Here is a 23,321-nt window from a genome sequence, read left to right on the forward strand (position 1 = left end):
TCCCCCCAACCAAGCTGCTCGCTGAGGAGAATGGAAACCATTAACGACACCCCCCTTTCCCACCACTATTGCCGCCGTCCCTGGAAAAGAGAGCAGCTGCCCCAACACCCACCCACCGGGGGGTTGGGCAGGAGAGGCGGCCGCCCCCCCCCCCCCGCAGCCCCGCCCCTCCCCCACACTCACCGATGTTGGGGTGCTTCAGGAGCCGGCAGATGCGCGCTTCACGCTCCAGCTTCTGGTGGTCTGAAACACAGGTGCCCAGTGAGCCCAGGTGAGGGAGGCACCTGCACCCACCCCACCTCTCCCCCCTCACGGCCTCGGATGACCTCCACCTCCCAGGGCAGCCCCGCCCCTGGAAAAGCTCGCCTTTGGGGCGGAGCCTCTGGGTCCTCCAGGAAGGCAGCGGGAAGCAGCCCAAGAGAGAGAGGCCCGGGGCTGCAGTGATTCACAGGTCCCTTCCCCTCTCTGGGCCTCAGTTTCCTGGGCTCTCAAGTAAGGGGCATCCCCTGCCTGTGTAAGAGCCAAGCGCCATGCAGCCTGGAACGCCCCCACAGCCGGTAAGGCTTCTGCTCCCCTCCTCCAGCCCTGCCCCTCAGACTACACTCCAGCGGGACTGAACTGCTGAATTTCACCTCTCCCGGCACCCCCTGCTCAGCCCTCTCACTCTGGGGCTTCTCACGTGTGGTTCTCTGGGCTTGCAATACTCCTTCTTAGCCAACCATCTGTCCTTCACCAGCCATCACTCTCTCCAACCCATCCTTCAATGGCGCCTTCTCCCGGCAGCCTGCCCTGACTGCCAGGCTAGCAGGGGCTCCTCCCTGCTCTCAGGGTCCCTGGACAGCACGTCCCACTGTGTCTCACGGATATTGCTATTCTTGAGGGCAAGGACTTGGTCTCCAATGTACCCCTGGCATCTACCCAAAGGCCTGGCCTATAGGAGGTGCTCAAGAGATAACTGAATGGTAGGGAGGGTGCAGCTCAGTGGTAGAGTGTGTGTTTAACATGCACAAGATCCTGGGTTCAATTCCAAATAACTCCATTTAAAAAAAGATATATACTTATCATTTCTTCTGTGTAATGTAGCACGAATATAACTAGGACATTTAAATGACCCGTTCAACCCATACTGATTCTTTAAACGTAAGAATAAAGTTAATAAAAAGCAAAGGAATGAATGAATGAACCTTTCTAAAGGAGTGGGTATTCTCTATGGGAGAAGGGCTGTATTGATTTGCTGAAGCCGCCTCCCTTGAGAGGACTCAGAACACCTACTTTCCAGGACTTCCCCTCCCATCTGGGAGAAAGGCCTAGTTCAGGATCTGCACCTGTGGTCTCTGACTCTGAGGCTGTTGACCGCAATCACCTCCACACCTCCCTGGGCTGTGGGCATCACTGTTTTTATGCATTTCTCAATTCCCTTTTTGGTGCTTTTCTCACAACTTGGTAGTTAATACCTTAATTTAAAACAACAAAATGGAAAAAAAATGGGGGGGGGAGGTCAGGAGCAAATGTAGAGTATTTACTATGTGCCAGGTGTTATGCAGAGCACTCTAAACACATCTCAAGTCCTCCCACCAGTCCTCTGAAAGCAGTACTATCACCATGCTGGCTTTACAGAGGAGGCAACAGAGGTTAAGTACCTGGCCCAAAGTCACACTGTGGTGAACAGTAGAGCCACACTGTGTACCCAGGCAGTCAGAAACCAAGGGTGAGCTTTAAAACCCCGTGCTATCCTGTTCTCCACACCTTGACTCATCACCACCACTTCCACCTATCCCCATGCCCCAATTCCCGACTGGGAAAATTGAGGCCCACAGGAGGCAGAGCCAGGACTAGAACCCCGGTCTCTGGCCCCTCCAGAGCAGGTGGGCCCCAGGGAGGGCGATGAGGATAGAGAAAGTTCCAGCCCTGTCCCCAGGCAGCTGGCTCCCCTCTCCCCTTCCCTCTCCATTACAGCAATCACTGGGCATCCTCCAAGGGCTGCAGAAGCTGAGATCAATACTGAAATGTGGCTTTTCCATCAGCAAAGCAATTAAGTCCAATCCTCTTTCTGTAGAGTGTAAGCTCCACTCCCCAGCTGAAGGCGGCTGCGGGGGGACAGGGGAGGGGGAGCTGGCGCAGGCTGGGGACATCCCTCTGATTCCCCTCTCTCTCTGCCTCCTTTCGTATCCTCCAGGGTGGTTCCCTGGGGAAAGGAGGGGGAATCCCCATCCAGGGCTGGCCAAGGGTCCTCAATGACCTGAAGAAGGCTGGATCTTCCCTGCCTCCACACCCTGTCCCCCACCCCACCCATCCCAAGCAGAACCAGAAACCAGGCAGGTCAAAGTGGGGCCTATCAGAGGGGGCTGGGCTCCTCCTTGCCCAGGCTACACATTCAGGGGACAAAGGACCTAAATCCAGAATTCTGATGTTTTCTCCAGGTGAGGTCACCCAGGAGCAGTTACAACTGACAGGATTGATGGAAGAAATGTTGGTCACACAGCTTCAAACATGGGCCTGGTTACCAGACCTCATAGCTGGAAATGCTGGGAACTAATTGTTTTTATAAATGTTGTAATCATCTGATGCATAGTACAATTACATTGCATTGCAACTTTCAGTGCTAAAAACATTAATTTGTTGAATGTAAACACACACTTTATACAATAATTTTTTAACTCTGTTTTGAAAGGTTTTCACTTTCTTGTATACGGGGAACCTCAAGAAATGTAGGGACAGTTTCTCTTGACCTCTGAGGCCTTGCTCCATTATGTAGATGGGGAAAATGAGGACCTAATGATACAGGAGCAGTCTCTTTATCAAAATCAAGGTGGTCGTCAAGGTGGTCAAGCTTTATTACAACTCAGAGCTCTGAGGAACTACTCCTGAACAGTTCCCACAACCCCTGGACAGCCAAGGACTTCTAGTTAAAATATAAATTAAATCTTGTAACTCCCTGACTTCCAACTTTCTAACAGCTTCCTAATGTACTTATAATACAATCCAAACTCATCACCACATCCAGCAAGATCCTGCTGGGTCCTGTCTCATTTTCACCTGAAGCTCCAGCCACACTAGGCTCCTTTGTGGCCTCAGGCACTGCAGTCCCCTTCCTACTACAAGGCCTTTGCACTGGCTGTGCCCTCTGCCTGGGAGAGTCTTCTCATGGCAGCCTTCTTCACCTCAGGCAGATCCCAGCACAATGTCACCTCCTCAGACAGCTTCCCCAGCTGCCTTTTCTGAGTATCCCTCCTGCCCTATAATTTCCCCATTTTCCTGGTTTATTTTCTTTATAACACTCATCACTACCTGAAATCACCCAGCTTATTTGTGTGTTTAATGTTCTTTTCAGTTCCCCTCCCTAGAAAACAGGTGCAATGAGATCAAGACCTCGTCTGTCAGTATCTGCCATGTTCCCAGGGCCTAAAGCCACTAAGCAGCTTGTTCAAGTTCCCAGAGCCAAGAAATGGCAGAGCTGGGATCTCAGCCCATGTTCATAATTACTGTACTGTATTGCATTCTCATAACTGATACATATATCCATCCGGCTCAGCAGAGTCCCGTGACAGTGAGATGTCTGAGAGAAGCTAGTCTTTACCCTCCTGCCCGAGCCCATGGAAGGGTTGCTCCCAATGCCCATTATGATGGGTGCTTCTCCCTCCCTCCCTGGGGGCAGGCCTCCAGGGTGTTGGGGTTAAGGAGGCTGGCCCTGCCCAGAGCTTAGCAGGTGGGGGATGGGTGGAAACTCTGGGGAGAGATTCCTGGGCCGGTGCCAGTAGGGCAGGGTCGGGCAGAGCACGGCCCAGGGAAGGGACGTCAGGCAGACAGGCAGTGGGATTCTGACTGGAAGTACAGGAACCAAAGGAGAAAACAGATCTCCAAGTCTTAGAACGGGAAATGCCCCCTCCTTCCACAGGGCCTCAACAGCCCTCCAGATCCTGGGAGGTGGGCGAAATAATCCCACGGACCAAGAACACCAGGCAGGGGTGGGGAGCGAATGAGGCAGACCGGAAAGACGTGTCTTACTGCTTCCTCACATGCTCCCTTGCTTGGCCCTGAAGCTCAGGGGCAGCCCGAATGAGCTCACACCATGCTTCCCACCTGGTGTCCTGGGACTGGTCACCAGGGAGCCAAGGAAGAGACCCGTCAGCACTCAGGTGGACAGCGGGGCCTGTAGAGGATGCTGTACCTGAGGGCCAGTCACATATGGCTGCACCAGCCACATTCGAGCACCCAGCCTGCCCTAAAATGTTGATGAATTCTTCCTGGTGAGACTGTGGCTAGGGAAGCATCCAGAGCCCCTGGCAGGGAGTTAGCTCTGAGCATGGACTGGCTATTGTCACGGCCAGCAGGATTTTTTAAATTCAGGGGCTTGGGTCTCACCTACTGAATCCCCCACCCTCAGGGGAGGAACTGGGGCAGCTGCATTTTTCAAAAGCCTCCCAAGGGGATTAGGCAGGGATTGGGACAGGAAATTTTTTTTTTTACCTCTCATTTCATGTCTTTATGGCTTCTTGGAATTTATACTATGATCATTTTATACAAAAGACTAGTTTAAAAATACACACAAAACCTGTCTCCTGGGTTTGGGAACCACTCGATAGAAAAGGCTGGCCCCGTGGGGAAGGAAGGGGGGTGGTCGGATGCCCCGGGTGGGCACGACCCCTGCTGGGAGCTGCCAAAGTCACCAGGGTGTGCTCTCAGGAGAAGCTTAGAGTGTGTTTCCAAATATTCAACATCAAACCGCTCCCACCCCGGGCCCCGTGAGTGGCAAACAAAGAAACCTGCTAAAAGAAGCTCTGCCCCTCCTCTCCTGCTGGGGAGAAAAGCGTTGGCAGTTTGCAGACTTCTTTGGGAAGGTTCCCCTGATAGCATCCCCACTCCCACCCTCACACTCACCAAGGCCTGGACATCTTCCTCCCAAGAGGTCAAAGGCTCCACAAATTGCCAGAGACTGGGCTGGGTGGTTACTGCACAGCCCAGAGTCTACACTGCCCCAGTAATGTTTAGTCACCAGCCGACAAATAGGCAATGCCCCTTCCATTCTGCCCATACACATCTGTCTCTTTCTGTCCTATGTGTGTGTGTGTGTGTGTGTGTGTGTGTGTGTGTGTGGATGTGGCTCTGAGAGTGCCAGCTTCCAAGGAGGACTTTGGTTCCTGATCCTCATTCATTTTGGGGCAACACAACATGTCACCCCAAGACATCCTGTGCCACCCCACAGGACTGTGGCTCTCGTCCTGCCCCTACTGTATCTCAGGGGTGGGGACATCTCTCCATTCCTCACTAGAAACAAAGCAGAGAGGGCATTAGATCGCCACTAGTCCCACAGCAATGGCAAGGCGAGCCCCAGCATCTGGCCATGAGGCAGCACTCCTGTTAGCCTGCCTGCCCTCCCTGACTCCCTGCCCCGGCTCCGGCTCCAGCCCTTCCACACCAGCGTTCATGCTGACTGTGTGCCACTGCGGGCCCTGCTCATCAGAGAACCACTCTTACCCCCACCCCAGCCTCCTCTCCCTGCAGGACGCTATCCTCCCTGCCAGGGAGTTCGGTAACTGGGAGAAAGTATTGGGCTCCCAGCAACTCTGAGCCAGAGAGATGAAAGGCAGCAACACACGGTCTGACACGGAGCCTGCTGGGAGGCCCGTGGGGGACAATGTGAACATCCTGTACCAGCCACCGTGAAACCCACACCTGCTGGGCGCCAGCACAGACACAGCTGCCACTATGCCAGGCAAACACCTGGACGCTGCGCAAGCTGCTCACACGATGTCTTCCACACTGCACAGTTCGCACCAGTACCTGCCTCACCCAACAGAATTCCCATCACCCCTAGGGGTCCCCAAGGCAGCTCAGACCCACCGTTGAGAGTGGGGAATAATAGATCTTTGAAGATAATCTTCTCTAACATGCTGACCATGGTCACCACCATTACCAGCCTAACCACATCACATGCTAAGGGCACGAAGAAAAGCTTCTGAGCATGCGTCCCAAGTTTTAATGTCCACACGAATCACTGGTGTCTTGTTAAAAATGCAGATTCTGATTCATTACATCTGGAATCATGAATTTGCATTTCTAACAACCTCCTGGTGATGCCGATGTTGCTGGTCTAGGACCACTTCCAAATTAGAATCACCTGGGAATCATTTCCAACACTCAAGTCACAGCCCAGACTAATTAAATCACAACACTTGGGGGTGGGATCCAGGCATCAGGGGTGTTTGAAGTGCTCCAGGGATTCCAGGCTTGGGAACTACTGTCCTAGGGAGTATTTAGGGACCAGAAGGTGGACTGGTGTGGCTGAAGCAGGGTACACATGGTGTTCACTGGACACTGGTTCAGCCCTGGATGTGTCAGGTGCTGTCCTAGGTGCTGGGCATTTATAGGGAGTGAGACCCATCCCTACCTTCTTGGTGCTTATTATGGTCAAGAGGGAATATGGATATTAAACAAGGACCCAAGCCAGTAAGTGGGTTAAATCCAGGTTGGGAGAAAGCCACAAAGAAAGTAAACAGTAATGAAAGAGAAAAAATGGGGAAGATCCCCTCAGATTTGGAGGTCAGGGAAACCTCTTAAAGGATGTGGCATTGAGCTGAGACTCAAAGGTTGAGAAAGAGCCAGCCTTGTAAGGAGCCAGGTAAGGGCATCCAGGCAGAAGGAACGCTAGGGGCAGAGGTCTGGCAGTGAGAGTGGAGGCAAGTGGCAGAAGAACAAGGAAAGGAGGGCCCACCTGGCACCTTAACCTTCATCTGGCTGGGTGGGTGGAGGGCAGGGAGCCTGGCCTGTCAGAGAGGCTGTGGCCTCCAGCCTAGACCCCTAAGGAAGGAATATGGAGGGGTCTGTTCTCATAACACCCGTAGGATGAAGAGCCCCACCTCTGACAGCAGCATACCCTGGGGGGCAGACCCACGTCCTGGTTCCAACCCAAACGTTAGAGGGAGGGGTGAAGGGAGGAGATCCCCGGAGGGCGGGTCAGGCATGGATCAGCCACCTACCTCTGGCAGAGAGCTTCTTAGTGTTGATAATCTTGGCAGCATATTCCTGGCCGGCCAGCACCTTCACACACCTGCGTACCACCGAGAAGGCTCCCCTAGGGCAGAGGAGGCAAAGACGGTGAGGGAGGGCGCAAGGGCTGCATCCCCAGGAGACACCAGAGTTTGTGCAGCAGCACTGTGCTGGGAGGGGTCCCTCCTCCAGGGCTGCTCGAGCTCACAGCGGCTGCCGTGATCCGACTCGGGGACAGAGTAGCCCGGAGACCCAGAAGAACCACTAGTAGTAAATCATTAGGAGCTTGGCCTCATGAGAGATGAGCCTTCTAGAGTCATAAGTTAGGTTCACCAAGTTCTAAAATATTAGCATCATACAGTGTTAGAATCACAGAATCTAGGTCCCTGGAAGCTTTCAGTTTTTTATTCTTTGAGTATGTAACACACGACATGGTTCAAAGTTCAAAAGACACAAAGATGGAGATAGTTAAAAGACTCCTTCCCATCCCTGTACCCCAGTCTCCAAAGTCCCTTCCCCAGAGATGGCCAGTGCGGCCAGAGCAGCTTTCCACAGATGCTCTCCCCCTCGCAAATGGTCCTGGCCTTTGCGTGCTGTTCTGTACCCTCCTTTTATTCAGAAATTTGTTTACAGATCCTCCTTCCATATTATAACACAGAGTTCCCCATTATTTAATTGTATGGCTGCCCTGTAATTTACCTAGCCCGTCCCCTATTGATGGGCAATTAGGTTAGTTCCAATTCATAACTATTACAAACAGTGCTGCAATGACTAACCTTATATGTGTGCATTAGAATTACATTTCCCCTGCGTGCAGGTGTCTGTGGATAAACTTCCAGAGTTGGTATTATTTGGTCAAAGGGTAGGTGTTATTTGATAATATTGACAGATAACGAGAGACTATCCATCCATCTTAGAGATGAACCTACCAGTATATGAGGGGACCATTTCCTCTGCCCTTAGCACAATGTGTTATCAAACGTTCATATTTTTGCTAGTGAGACAAGTGGAACATGCGACTCGGTGTGGATTTGATTTGGAATTCTCACATTCAGAGTGAAGTTGAGCATCTTTTCATATGTTTTAAGACACTCCTGAGATTTCACCGTCAAAGTATTTGTGGCTGAAGAACTTGGAGCAAGGGCTGTGAACTTCACTGCTCCCAGGAGACATTGTTGCTGTGTGGAATGTGGCCCATTACCCAGATTGCTTGATTTTTTTCAAGAAGAGCCAGAAGTCTGGATATTTATGTGACATTTCCCAATTTTTAAGTACTAGCACTTCATTCCAAAAAAAAATTAAGCATAATATCTTGCCAAACAAAACTAGTTTGAGGGCTAGATCTGGCATTTAGGTGCCATATTGTCCCAAAGCTCATCGGGTCCAACCCCTGAATATCACAGAGGAGGCCCCTAAAGGGCCCGACACTAACTGTGGTCGCCACCATTACCACCCTAAGCACAGGCGAATGGCAAGAAGCAAGTCTCCTGGACAGCCTTCTCCAATTTTAATGTGCATACGAATCACCCAGCATCTTGTTAAAATGTGATTCTGATTCCTTAAGTTTGAAGTGGAGCCCAAGACTTTGAGCTCAGCATAGCTCAGAGTAGACTGCTCAAGGTCACACAGCAGGTAACAGGCCGTGCTGCGTCTGGAACTCAGATATCCATACTCCCAGGTTTTTGGCTTCTTCCCCACCCAGTGTGCCTGCCACTTCCTGGCCTGCAGGCCCAGGTTCCTGGCACAGCCGCATCCCACCATATCCTCCAAACTTTGGTCCCCTCTCGTAAGCATGCAGGCAGCTCCAGCCACAAAGATGAGGCTGATGGGAGTAGGGGCAGACACTGGCGGGCGCTGAGGAGCCTGCAGGCTGGCGGAGATGCCCGCTGCGCACATAGCCCTGGGCATAATGTCACTGGCTTCATGTCTGGGCTTCATCAAGGGAGCGGGTGGGAAGTTGCGGAGCAGGATGCGGAACAAAGATCTGGAAGGGGGGCTAGAGACCAGGAAATATGCCTTCATAGGAAAGCCGGAGAAGGCCAGAATTCACGGGCATGGCAACAGACCGTCCTGGGGTGGGCAGCCCTGTCTGCTGTTCACCTGGAGGAGAGCAGCAGACCCGGGTCTCCTTCCCTGAGAAGTCTCGCCATGACAGGGCCCCTTGTTTGTGCTCCCAGAGCCCCTCACCCCTCCCCATCTAGCACGGGACTGTGGTTGCTCATCCAGCTTGTCTGTCCACCCAACAGAGAGTTCCTGAGGGCCAGGACTTGAACTTTCCTCTTCACACCCCATGCACAGGTACCCCATCTTTGCTACCAACAGGGCCTCCATAAATGTTACTGTAGGAACAGGAGGGAGATTTCACTGAGAGGGATGGAAATGAGACAGGGAAGAGGACTTCATTCAGGGGTGTTAGGAACAAGAATAGGTATCTGAGAAAGGTGGGCACACTGGTTTCTGAAAGGCAGGGAAGGAGGGAGGTGATAAGTTTCTGAGTGCAGGGGCAGGGCTCAGCTCGCTCCCTGGCATCCACCTCATGCTTGGGTCAGAGCTGGACTTTAATTAACATGATATTGATGACAGAGAGATGGAGGGAGAGAGGGAGGATGTGAGGGACGGAGGGAGAGAGAAAATTTCTCCTTGAGAGAAACAAAACTCCAACCTAGATAAAGACCTTAGACCAATGGTTGTTGAGCTGGCTGTTTCAGAATCTCTTGGGGATCTTTTAAAAGTACATATTCCAAGTCTACACCCCGACCCACCAAATCAGAGTCTCTGAGTGTGGGCCCAGGAATCTGTATTCTCAGTTAACAGGCTGCCCGGGTGATTGTTTCACAGCCAGCTTGGCACTGTCCTGCCGGCCTTCTGGGGAAGTCCTGTTAGGTGCCCGGCCCCCTGGAACTCAGCACCGATGGGCCATCACATGGGGCTCTATGAGAAGGGGCTTGACAGGCCCCACGAACCGGGGCTCTGCCCCAGGAGCTGAGGACCTAGGAGCCATGTCAGTAAGACAAGAAGACACAGTTGCTGAACTTCTTCCTCACAACACAGAGCCAAGCTTTTGTGTGAATCCCAGATTCTAACTAGGGGCCCAGGCCATGGGCAGAGAGGCTGCAGGAACCCTCCACCCCCTGAAGGAGATCCTGTGCCTCTGAGTGGAGGTATATGCTTTTTGTTTTTTTAATTTTTTTCTGGGGCAAGGATGCATAGCTTTTAGCAGATGCTCAGAGGGAGGAGTTGATCAAAACTAGTTCAGAGCTGCTGATCCAGAGGACATCAGCCTCTCACATACCCAGAATGTGTCCTCCCTTTAAATGCACTTTCACCGCTAAGCTCCCTGTTCCTTCCAGCAACCCTGCAAAGTGGGGATTATGATTCTCCCATTTAACAGATCAGGAACCTGAAGCCTCAAGTGAGCAGGCGTTCTCCTCATGAGGCTGTGAAGAGAACCAGGTCACCTGCCCTTGGTCTTCTGTCTCCACCAAAGGCAAGAGTGCGGCCCTCAAAGGCAGGGGCTCTGGGCTCACAAACGCCTGTGGTCTGATCATGACTCAACTTGGCTCTTCCCCTCTCTGTTTCCTCCTGTAAAATGGGGGCAATAATAGTATCTAGCTCCTGGGTTTGTTGGGGAAATTAAGTGAGGTAACACATGTAAAACATTGGGCATGTGCCAACGCACACAATCATCGAATGGGGCGAGGAGAGGGCCTGGGCCGAGGAGCCCCTCTCTCTACCTATGCTGCCTCAGGTCTCTGTCCACAAGTGGAAAGGCTCCTCCCTGCCTGCCACGGTGCTGGGGATCGGGGAGCTGAGGGGCAGAGGAGAATCTGTGGCAAAAATAAGAGTGCGGGCAGTAAGCTTGCAGCCTTAACTTCCTCTCTTTTTAATCTTTTGTTTAAAAAAGTCATGTTTCTGCATTCTTGTCCTGCGTGAGCGAGTGGCCACAGCCCAGCAGCCTTGGCAAGAGGAAGGGCCAGCCCACTCCTCCCACGGCCCCGAGCTGAGCAGGTGGCCAGCGGGTGGGTGGGCAGGAGTATGGAAACTGGACAGGGTGGAAGAGAGGAGGAGGCCCAGGTGTGGAGGGCAGGGTGGGCGAGAGTGACCGGAAGGAAGGGGTGAGACCTGCAGTGAGGGCCCTGAGTGAGTGGGGGGCGTCCGTGGGCAGGTCCTGGGAGCACCTGTGATAGTGTTCCTGGGTGCAAAGAGTTCAGGGGGTGTGTCTGCCCGCAGGTGTGTGTTGGCAGCCCATCTGCGCCCTTGTGGATGTGACGCCATGAGGCTCTGGGTGTGTCAAAGTACACGTGCATCACCCTGGGTATGAAGTGTGTACCCGTGTTAGCGAGAGGGTCACAGAATGTGGGCAAGGAGGGGTGTGTGCATGAGACAGACACTGGCGATCTCAGCCCTGCTGGGAGGTCTGCCCCAACGTGGGCCTCAGTTTCTTCATCTGCAACGTGGGGGTTGGGGTTAGCGTGAAGCTAAACAGTACGGAGGCCTTTCCACCTTCAATATTCTATATCAGGGCTGGCCAACAGAACTCTCTGCGATGGTGGAAATAGTCTATGTTGTCCAGTGTGGCAGCCAGTAGCCTCATATGGTTAGAGAGCACTTGAAATATGGCTAAAAGAACTGAGGAAACGAATTTTTAACTTTATTTCATTTAAATCATTAGAAGTGACTAGTGACCACCATATCGGCTAGCGAAGTTCTGTGTGAATCTGAACAGGCGCTCCTGAACGAGCCCAACCAGAGTTCAAATCGTGGTTCAGTCTCTTTCGAACAAGTTACTTCACCTCGGTAAGCCTGTCTCCTCCTCTGTAAAATGTAGGTAAGAAAAATACCCACTGTGAGCAGCTGTTTCAAGGATTCAATGAGAGAATATGGTATATGGTGGGCTTAGCCCAGTCTCTGGAATACAGTAAAGGCTCAAGAAACACCACCTTTTACTGAGATCATTATCTCCAAGATGACGAGAACAGCTGGCATTATGAGAAGCAAAATGGATCTTGTTTGCCAAGCTCAGGGAAGAAGCAAGCCAGGAGAGGTGCTGGGGGGGGGGCCCACGTGAGGGGGACGGGGTGCTCCCTGGGGCGAGCAGCCTGCCCCTGGGTGTGAGCCGGCAGGGAGGCCGCACCTGCCTCTGACAGACGGATGGGGAGGGCAGAGTGATAGTGGGTCCAGCGTGGCTGAGAATGTGGGAATGTGCTAATGGGCCATGAAAAGCAAGAGTCACGCTTGGAAATTGCTTTCCGGCTGCCTGGCAGGCACGGTGTCCTGGGAGTTGCTGACTGCCAGCCCATAGGGGGCTTATCACCCTCTCTGGTCTCAAACACCCCAAAATGCTGACTTGGCAGCACCAGGAGCATTAGGTCGGGACGCGAAAGACCAGGGTCCTCACTCAGCTTGGCCGCCAGTTTGCTTATCCTTCCATTTGAAAGACGGAGATGAGAAGCCCCAGCCCGGCTTCCTCCTGGGCCATCGGTGAGGAGTCTCCACTACGTAGGGATGGGAAGAGGTTCCTGGTACCCAAGGCTAGTTATTGTCAACTTCCTCTAAAGGGAACCTCCCCACCTTCCCCCCGGGCCATCCAGAGCCCAGAGTGTGCCTGTGGGTGTCAGCAGACAAGAGCACTGTGGATGGGGGCACAATCACCAGACCCCCCCTCCACTCTGCCCTCCTTGAGGGTCAGATTGTTGGTCCTGACAACCTTTCAGGCCTTCCCTTCAGTGGCTGCCTCTTCAAACACACCCTGGTCTCCCTCATTCTGGAAAATGAAACAACTATCATTCCCCTAAACTTAAAAATATTTTAAAGCCAAGAGCCTTTCTCTCGACCCAGCAGCCTGAGCCACTTCCCCTCTTCTTTGCTGCCAAACTTCCAGAACAAGTGTCCGACATCCGCCGCCTCCTCTTCCCACCTCCCACACGCCCTGAACCCACCACAATCTGGTTCCCACCCCCGGCTCCCTGGAAGAAAAGTTGTGCCAGGCCCGCCAACCCGATGCCCGTCCCCCCTAGCCCCTGCAGTCCCCACTGGACCTGGTCTGCCTCGCCTGCCCCACACCAGGTGGCATTTGGCTCCACTGGCCACCCAGCTTTGAGACCCACCTTCCCTCTTGTTTCTGGGTCGCCGCCCTCTCCCTGGTACCCGCCCCCCCAGCAACGACAGCGCTTTCATATCTTCATCCCCCCTCAACTGGGCTGCTCCCTGTTCTCCCTCCCCCTATTCTCACCACTCCCCACTCCATTTCTTCCCCCCAGGGCCGTTAGCCAGGGTCTCTGGGGAGGCTCTGGGGGTTCATGAACACACCTAAAATTTTAACAAAATTAGTCTGTGTCTCTGCATTGTTCTGGGCAGAGGATGCGTATTTTTCATTAGCTTCACAAAGGAATCTGTGACCCCGTCCCCAAAATGATGAAAGCCACTGACCATCACCTAAGATTGAAATCTGCTTCTAATGAGCCCCTCCTCTTTTCAGATTCTAGTCCCAAATTTCCAGCTACTCACCATCTTGCCTGGATGCTCGGTGATAGGCCCCTCCTAATCAGAGTCCAGACTCCTCCCCCAAATCTCCCCACACTCAGTTAGTACCCATAAGCCTGCTACCTCTCAGAGACAAGCTGGGTGGTTTCAGAAAGTTATCTGTGAGAGTATTAGCATCCAATACCTCTTGATGGTCAGTAATCACAGCCCAGGTTAGCTAATCTGGTCACTTGGCACGGAGCAAGGCCTGGGAGCATGGAACCCAGAGCAGACGGGGTTTGAATGTCTGTGGGGAGGGACAGAGTTGGAGTTGGCCACTGAAACCACTCCACCCGAGAGGCCAGAGTGTGGGCCATAAGTGGCTGCATCAGAGGCTGGTATGCCCAGTAATTTTGCCATTGAGGTCCACCCTCTCCCCATTTTACAGATAAAGAAACTGAGGCCAAGACCTTGAACCCAGGACTCCTGATTCATCATCTTTGGTTTTTCCAGTACCCCGTACTCTTGGATCAAAGGGCCCTACCGTGGAGTTGAGATGGGCTTTAGGGTCGGGGGGTCTGTGGGAAATAATACACAACATTCTGTGAGTTGGAGTGAGAGTGTTTCGTGAGGGAGAGTGATCGTGGCTCGTATGAAATTCTCTGAGGGCTCCTAGATTCCTCAAACACTTACCAACCTGAGATCAAATTTGTTCAGAAACAAAATGAATAACCTGTTTCCGTGATATCCACCTCTATATACTTTAAGCAAATCCCTTCACTTTTGGGGGCCTCAGTTTACCCATCTGTGAAGTAAACTGTTGCTCATTTTTAAGACCTCTCTCTCTTTTTACTTACTTCTTTTTAAGCAAAATGTCCTTTCGTAAGGGGGGAGGGTATAGCTCAAGTGGTAGAGGGCCTGCTTAGCATGCACGAGGTCCTGGGTTCAGTCCCCAGTGCCTCCACTGAAAAACCAAATAATACATAAATAAACCTAATTACCTCCCCCTGCAAAAAAAAAAAAAAAAATATATATATATATATATATATATATATATATATATATATATATATATATATATATATATATATATATATATAGTGTCCTTTCTTAATAACAAATAAAACACAGCAACGCAGGTCCTCAGGTGGCAAACAGGGCAGAGGAGATAGGGACTGGGAGCTCAGGATCCTCTTTGCTTGGTTTTCTCTCTCCTCCCCCCAGCTCAGCATAGCAGTGCTGCCCCAAACTCCTCAAACTGCAGCACTGTAGAGCCAGAAAATCCTAGGACCTTTTACTGAAACCACACATCTTCCCTCCTCCCCGCCTGGGCTGTACCGCCTACTCCCAGACTCCAGAAGATGCTGCGGGGACACTGTGTCTTCTAGCTGTCCCGCATCCCCCAGGCCTGCCCCACGCCAACCCAGCAGAAGTCTCATGGGGGACACAGAAGGCCTGAGAACCGGAAGATTCTGTTTGCTGCAGGGAACATTGAACCAACAGAAGTTCCAACATATTCCTTGTTTTGGCTGTGCCTGGGTTTTCTTGAATAGGTTACAAAAAGGAAAATTTAAAAATATATATATCCACAGAGCTCGGTGACAGGATCAGAGCAGGCAAAGCAGGGAAATGCTGAGGGGCTGTTTTCTCCCCTGGCTCAGCTGGCCTTCTGGCCTGGCTCTGTCCACACACACCCCAAAGACCTTCAGAGGTTGAGCGAGAGAGGCGCCAAGGGTTAAGAAGCCAAGCATTGGGCTGGAAAGTGGCCAGAGTGCCCAATTCGCATGTGTCACTAGCTTGTGTGACCTCAGACAAGGCTCCGTCCGCAAGACAAGAAAGTACTCTTCATCCTCAGTGTGGGACTGAGGATGTTCTGGCCCCTAAACCATCTCCTGCCTCATGCACTAAGCAAAGCATCTCACCGGATGAGAACAAGGATGCAGGGCAGGAGGGAAATTGAGGCACAGGGGCAAGAGGAGGGCTGTGGAGTGCATATCTATCTCTGCTAGCAGAGTGCTGTCTCCCGAGGCCGCGTCCATCAAGCGGGTAGAGGAGCGGTTCTGGCCATTAGAAAGCTCTCCCTTACGCCGAGCTGAAATCCACCTCCCTGTTCCTCTACACATGGGGCCCTGCTCTGCCCTCCAGGGCCGCACACAGCAGTCTTCTCTCATCATCTGGGACCCCAAGATGACCCTGCAGAGATGAGAGGAGAGGACACCTCCCCTGCCCGAGGGTCTCTTCTCCCTGCTGAAGTCCTCCAGCTTCTCAGCCCTGTCTCACTTGATTTGGCTTCCAGACCTTGGCCACCCTGCCTGGCCCCCTCTTCTAGACAATCTACAGCTTTTTAATGCCCTTCTAGCCCCCAGGCATCCAAAAGTTGGAGGCAGGCTGAGCAGGCCTAAGAAGAATGGAACCCCCCAACCCCCCCAGGGCTGATGTGCTCCATCAAAATGCACACCTCAGAGCCTTTGCCTATGCTGTTCCCACTCTGAAGAACACTGTTCCACCCTCTTCCCTCTGACTGACTCTTATTAGGCTTCCAGCTCCCCAATGCCACCTCCTCAGGGGAGACTTCCCTGATACGTCCCTCACCCTAACTAGTTGAAGTCTCTTTACAGCTCATAGCCCCATGTCTGTGCCCATAATCCTTATCCAGTTGCACTTAAATAATAATATCTGAAGTGATTTAATTAACCTCAGCTTCCCACTAGACCATGAGCCCCAGGGGGGCAAAGATGACATAAGTCTGGCATGTGGTACTGCTGGGCACAGCCCAGGGCTGGAAACAGAGTATGTGCTCAGGAAACACTCGTTGAGTGGATGCAAGAGTCACAGACATGTTCCTCCTTTGATGTGATCCCAGGACACCAAGGACCTCAGCCTTCCCCAGCACAGAAAGTCCCTCTGGCCTTATAGCCCCACCTGACGCCTTGGTTGGTAGCCAAGCCCTATGAGGACCTAGATCTAGTGCCTTGGCTGGGCCTCAGCAGACTGGGACATGCGCTGGGGCCTGTGCCAGGCTGGCCTGGGGTGGGAGGCTGCCTAACGCGCCACAGAGAGGCTCAGAAGGGACTGTGCCATGGACAGTATGCTTGCAGGAGGGGGGGTACTTTGGCCAAGGGACCTGCACAAGAGAGAGGGGAGCGGAGAGAGAGGAACAGAGACAGAGACCAGAGAGATACAGGCAAGGAAGAGAGAGAAGGGCCGAGACAGAGAGAGAGACAGAGAGACAGAGATGAGAGGAAAGGGAGGGGAGAGACAGAGACAGAGAGACAGCCCAGAAGCCCAGCCAGCATCATCTTGCTCTCCTTGCACTGGGAGGTAGACTCTTGCTCGATGCCCTGTTGGAGCCAGTGCGTGTATGCGTGTCCAGATGCACCCGTGTGTGTGTGTGTGTGTGTGTGTGTGTGCGTGTGTGTGCGCACGCGCGCAATAGCAGCAGGACACGGGCGCTGCATTCCAAGGCTCTGCCCTCACCCCACTGCGAGGGCCGGGGCCCAGACTGCAGGGGTGCTGGCAGCAGTCACCGTGTGCTTGAGCAGGGAGGCGGGCAGGCGGGAGGGAGGCTCGGCAGTGTCAGTGTGTCTCAGCCTGTGTGGGGGCGGCTGCGTGGGGGCGGAGGGCTGCGGCATGCACCAGAACATGTGCGTGCCTTCCGCTCTGGTAGCTTGGAGTGGGAGGGAGGAAAGGCTGTCCCCTTCCCTTGTCCTACCTGTCCCCCAACATCCCATCCTTGGCCTCTGGCCCCTGCACATCATCTGGTCCCCTACCCTGACTTTGCCACTGCCTCTCCCTGTGGCCTTGGGTAAAACATTTCTCCCTGGGTATTGGCTCCACCATCGAGGCTGTGAGGAGACAGTATCTATGGTGCTTCCCGTTCTGATGTTCTGGGAGCCTAAAATTTCCCACAGGTGCCTTCCCCAGAAGGAAGCTAAAGAAGGTAGCAACTGTAGTGGCGCATGTCAGCATCCGCAGAAGTATTCTGATCCCCATTTCACAGATGGTAAATTTGAGGTACACAAAGGCCAAGGGATCCACCCAGGGTGACGCAGTAAATTATAGAGGCAAAACCATAATTGGAAAATAAGTGACAGCTCAAAGTTCCATCATCCACAAGGCCAGTGCCCCAATTCCCTGGAAGTTTTCCCCAGACACCGCACCAGGAGTGGTACCTCTCATCAACCCTCCTCCCACATGCAGAGTTCTGGAGACCCACAGGCAAGCCGCACTGCCACCAGTCCTCTGAGCTGGTCATTTCACCTTCTCAAGCCTCAGTCTGCCTATCTGTAAGATGGGTAAGTCAGTCCCCTGCCTCCCTGAGAGATGAGCTAATGAGTGGAGAAGTGCCTCACTGGCCCCAAAGTGCTGCGAATGTGAGAGGTTATTAGAATCAAAATACAAGCACAACACCCATCTTTGGTGCATCAATGCCCAGGTGTTCTCTCCTCCAATATCACACCATCGATCCTTCTCACAGCAAGGGAAGGATGGGATTACTAAACACATTTTACAGACATTAGAGCTTGTGTCTCAAGAGGGAGACTAAGCACCCAAGACCTAGGATCCCCCCACCCAGGGCAAGGAGCTGTCTCTGGGCCCCACTGTCCCCTACTAATCAGCCCAGCCCAAGCCCCATTCCTGATACAAAAAGGTGGAGGGAAGAGGGGACAGGGGCTCCAGAACCAGCTCTCTCCCCTCCCTCTGGCAACCTTGCTGGCCCCTGCAGCCCCTCCCCCAGCCCCAGGACTGCCCATGAGTCAACTTCAGATCCGTTTCTAGAGAGAAAAGAGTGGGTTGCACGCTCTCTCCAGCCTCCCTCCCTTCCCCCCTCCCCCTCTCTCAAGTAAAATCTCCTTTGGAGGCTCTTTCTGCACAGCCCAGTGATTACACAGGCTGCAGGGTAATTCTGCTTTCCTAACCTCTCTTGGGAGTGGGATCCAAAGCCCAGAGAATGTCAAACGCTGGAGGAAGCGTCCTCCTTCTCCACCTCCTGGAACCTGACTCTTTCCTGATTCTGGTCTTCGAGAAGGTCGGGTCTGCCTGGAGCTCTGCCCACCAACCCAGGCCCACCCTGACCCTGGAGCTGGCATCACTGCAGCCTGCTTCTGAACTAGCTTCTGTGCTGCGAAGGTCTGGGCTTCTGTTCCTCTCACCCCTGGGAGGAAGGAGGATTGGGGTCAAGAGAGGAGGGAGTAAGCTTGTCTCTGGGTCCCAAGAGACAGCCCCACTTTAACCCTCTAGGGGACCAGGAATCAACTTCCCAGCTTATCCTGAATCATACGCTGCAGTGGGACCTGCATCCAGTAGTATTAAGAGGCCACCGGGCCCTGATTCCAGCCCACACCCGCTTGGCTGGCTGTCCACCGGGTGGGGGAGGAACAGCTCCTCTGACATCCATCGCCAGCCCCACCCGAGCTCCTCGAAGGCCTGCAGTCATGAGCCAGTCCTCACTGGGCAGGGCGCCAGGAAGCCTTCGAGAGGCACGTGCCCTCCTCTCCAGCTGGGCAGCCAGGGCCCTGCAGAAGGAGGTCCAAAGACCCCCATGTCCCCTTGTAGAGCCAGCCCAGCTGCCTCCGCCGGCCACCATGCCAGTGATCTGAAGTGGGCTCCCGGAGCGGGGGCTCAGCTTCTGGGAGATAACTGCAGGGTCCCAGCTGGCAGAGACCTTGGGTCACCAAGTGAAGTATGGGCTCTGCAGGCATCTTCAGTGCCTCTCTCAACAGGAGTTGTTGAATCGCTGCCATCCCGGAGGCAGGGGGTGGATGGGCAGAGATGTGGGGGTTAGTCAGCCCCCTCATCTAAGCTGGGCAAACTCTAGACAAAAGGTAAACACATGGCAGGTCCTAGCCCTCGGCTTCACCCTGCCCAGCCTCTGAGGGCAACGATGATCCCAGTGTGCCGGGCTTGTCCCTATGTCTTCTAGAGAACCATCTCATTTCATCCTCACAGCCCTTTTATTTTTTTCATCTCCAGGTTACATGTTGGGGAAAAGAGGTGCCCAAACCTCCCCGGTATTACAGTGCTGTGGGTGGGGAGGTGCGGGGCCTGTGGCCTGTGCCGGGCACTGCTGCTGCGTCCCTCACTGGGCGCTTGGACTGAAGCTGCACGCAGAGCAGGAGAGCCCTGCTTCCTCGGTGATGCACCCCAGGCTTTCAAGCCCGGGCATCAGAGGTATATGGCCTCATCTCCTTTTTTCCAATACAAGCACCCTGAACCGCAGGCCCATCCTCAGCCCCCATGATGTCCTGCAAGCTCCTGACATTGCCTGCAACATTTCATAGGTTTGCACATTTTTCTAGGGAAGGTAGACTTAGACTTTAATCAGATATCTGGAAGAATATGTGACCTAAAAAAGGTTAAGAGCAGTGACAGCTGTGGAAGGAAGAGGTCTGAAAGTGATGAGATTAGACCTGGCCATGCCTGCCACCCTTGGTTTTCCTGCCATGGCCACAAAAGAGCTCCGCGTCCCCTGAAATTCTGCCTGCACCCAGTCCCTCCAAGCGCCCCGGCAGACAGTGGGGCTGAGAAGGCTCATGAAGGCGCTCTCCGCCAAGTCCCGCCCACAGCACCCAGTCTGCATGATATCCATCTCCTCTTGGGGCAAAACATCACTTTTATTTTCACTTTGAGTGCCTGAGTCACATCTCAACTCCATTTCACTGCACTCTGTGACGCAGTCCTTCCAGAACCAAGCCTTAGTCGCACCCTGAGAGGCAGCTCCCTGCTGATTAGGGAATCCTTGCCTCCAGCGGGCACCGGAACCCAGAGAAGAAGCAGCACACAGCACACACCCAGAGCGGCCCTAAACATTTTGTTCCTGCTGTCCCCCAACCCAACCCCCAGCATAAAAATATACTCAGAAAGACAGGAAGTCTGCAGACAAGAGTGAGCACACGTCTGCACATGGGAGTGTGTCTATACAAGGGAGCCAGTGTGTGCCTGTAGGTGTCAGGATAGCCCAGTGCGCAAGTGTGTGAGTGTGTGTGTGTGCGCGCGGGCAGCCTGCTTGTACACAGGCCCACCTCCCACACATATGTAGACACCAGCCCGAGCTCACACATGCCTTCAGCACCCACACTCCCACTCGAGCCCGTGGGGCCAATCTTCACACGCACACACATAAACCTTTCCATGGGCATGCCCCCTATCCTCACAAATGTGCATGTCCAGACCTCCCAGGAACACCAATGAGCCGAAGTCCCACCTGTACATCCTTACGCAGACATATATTTACACACAGCTGACGTGCACACAGCTCTGACCTGCCATAATGTGTATGCATAGTGACGCACGTGCACACCTTCACTCCCGTGCAAGCCAGCCAGCGTACCCCTTTGTGCCACTTGCATCCACCCACCCCTGCAGGGCACACTTGCATTTTCAGGCCTCACATGAAGCACTCCTCAGCACCTTCCCCTATGCACACACTCGTGAACACTTGCACACCTTTTCAGTGCACACAAGTGTCCTCCAGAGTCAGTCCTCACACAACTCATGTCAAAATGCACTCCTGTGTGTGCCCATCCAGACCTCACACCAGCACATACATGCTTACAGGGCCCCTGTCCCCTGCATTCCTGCTGCTCCAGCAGGGACCACTCAGGGCATTGGAGCCGATTTGCCCACAGGGCAAACTCTGCCTCCAAACTGTACCCCTGCCCTGAATCCATCCCCAGATCCACCAGGGGACATCCTAGCCCAGGGTATCCAGGAATGCTTCCCTGACAATCCTCAACCTATGAAGCTACCCCAAGGTGCTCTCCTCTCCCCCCATCCTCCCATCCTCCCATCCTTATCTCTACACCAGTCATCAGAAACAGGAAATGAGCTCTGGGGCTGGACAACTTTGCCAGGGGACCAGAGCTGGTGCACCCTCACTCACATCACTAGCCCCTGCAACAGCAGTGTCCCCCCTCACAGCTCACCTGCTTGCCCTTCCCCTCCTCCTAAAACCCAGGATGCCTCACCAATGGCTCAGTTATTAACCTCTGCTCTACCAATGCGCTCACCCCTAGCAGGAGCTGGCAGGGGGAGGGTGGCGAGAGGATGTGCTTACAGGGAGGGAGCAGTTGGCCACGCTACACAGCCTCTGGAGGTGTCTAAAGTCAGGAGGGACTACCTGGGAGATGGTGAGCTCTCTGTCACCAAAAGTAACCAAGTTGAGGCCAGATGGCCATCTCAAGAGAAACTCTACAGGGGATTCCAGCCTTGGACTCAGCTGACTGGGAAGATCCCTTTTTAATCCTGAGTTTCTAAGAATCTCTGTGTGCCCAGGTCATGTGCACTTGTGTGTGCGTGTGCACACACATGCTGCCGTCCACTGTCAACCCTTCACCTCTACACACACACTCCCCCAGCTGACCTCAGCACATCTTGGCAAACATGCCCGTGCCCGGCTCTGGGCACTCTGCACATACAAGTGCCCCCAAACACATGCAGCCTTCCTCCCTGTGTTTGCACTGAAATTACTGCAGGTGCACACCCCCAACCCATGACACTGACCCCCCTGAGCCCTCCAGGACTCTCTGAGGTGCAACTCACTTTCCCAGTTCCTCGAAGAGCTGGTACTCTTCCGTGAAGCGGGTGCAGGTGATGGTGGCCATCCTGGCACTCGGAGGGCAGGCGAGGCTTAGGGCTGGAGGACCAGGACTGAGGCACTGCTGCTCTGCTCCTGGAATCAGGAGCCACTCGCCTGCCCGTGCTGCCAAGTGCGAACTGAGAACCGGCTTGACTGACGAGCCCGGGGCTTCTGAGCAGAGCACTGTGGCTGCTCACAGCCTCGCGAGCCTTCGTCAGCATCCAGGTCCCCATGGCAACCACCTCCGAAACGCCCTGTTCCCGTTGCCCCGGTAACTGCCTCCCCAACACCTGCCTGCCTTCCACTGCAAAACCTGCTCCTGGACGCCCTAGCCCTACTGCACACAATACTGTAGGCTTGTGTGGGACCTGGGGGCGGGTGGACCCAGCACCCCCAAGGTGATGGACCAAGGGAGGGGCTGGAGGAGGAGGAGAAGAACAAACTTAGTCCGCAAGTGATCTTCAATATTCCCACCTCCCCCACTTCCAACTATGGGGCCCTTATAGCAGATAGGATGGGATTAAGTGGGGCAAAAAGGCAGTTGCCATGGTAACGGCCAGTGGGTGCCACTTTCCGGGATGGTCCCCAGGAAAGACAGGACGCAGTTACCCTGGCAACTTCATCTCCTATGGAGAGACAGGTATTGCCCCGTTGCCCTGGCAACATCCAGGTTCTAAGCTTTACAGGGAAACGATGGCTAATTCATTGGGATCTCTCTCTCTCAGTGGGTGACTATAGTCTCTGTAACTATCTCTCTGCTCCTGTTTTGGGGTTTTTTTTTTTTTGAGTTTTGTTTTTTTTTTTTTTTTTGCCTCTGTATCTCTCTTTCTTATTCTGCTCTCCCTCTCTCTGTTCCCTGCCACCCTGTCCATCATACTGGCACTCTAGCTTGGGGGAGAAGTGCAGAGGACTACCAGAATTCTGGAAGGAACACCCTTAGCTGCCTGCTCAGCCCCACCCCCTCAACTATGACAACTGGTCCCCTCCTGAGGTCTCTTCCATAACCGCTTCCCCACCCCAGGCCCCCAGAGGGGCCATGGAGATCTGGTCTCCTGGGGCTCATGTCCCAGTTTCTGCTTATGTTTCAAGTCAAGGTGAAAGACGAGGAGGCGGCAGCGGGGAGGGGAGCATGGCCTGGCTTGGAGGGGAGTGGCCAGAGACTGCCTTGAAATCCTCATTCCCAAATTTTTGCAGGCACTTTCCCTGCCAGCTTCAACTCTTCAGGGCTGTAATCACATCTATAGCCCAAAGGTGAGCCCCTAGGCCTAGGGAGTTAAGAAGAAAAGGGACTGGC

The 23,321-nt window shown here is 53.6% G+C and overlaps 1 protein-coding gene across 2 annotated transcripts in view; it reads right to left on the reverse strand.

Moving 5' to 3' along the window:
- The window catches only part of CAMK2A (calcium/calmodulin dependent protein kinase II alpha), a 62,297-nt gene extending 40,085 nt beyond the window's left edge, over positions 1–22,212 (reverse strand). Inside the window, exons 1-3 of one of the 2 annotated variants that reach the window (XM_006174639.3) lie at positions 21,991–22,212; positions 6,978–7,072; positions 184–243 (exon numbers count right to left, since the gene is read on the reverse strand). In XM_006174639.3, coding sequence (XP_006174701.1) covers positions 184–243; positions 6,978–7,072; positions 21,991–22,052 — 217 coding nt within the window. In that variant the 5' untranslated portion in view covers positions 22,053–22,212. The remainder of the gene's footprint in view (positions 1–183; positions 244–6,977; positions 7,073–21,990) is intronic. The other variant, XM_006174638.3, reaches the window with a different exon arrangement.
- Positions 22,213–23,321: the final 1,109 nt, after the last annotated feature.

This window comes from Camelus ferus, chromosome 3 (genome assembly GCF_009834535.1).
Source record: "Camelus ferus isolate YT-003-E chromosome 3, BCGSAC_Cfer_1.0, whole genome shotgun sequence".
Classification (NCBI taxonomy): domain Eukaryota; kingdom Metazoa; phylum Chordata; class Mammalia; order Artiodactyla; family Camelidae; genus Camelus; species Camelus ferus.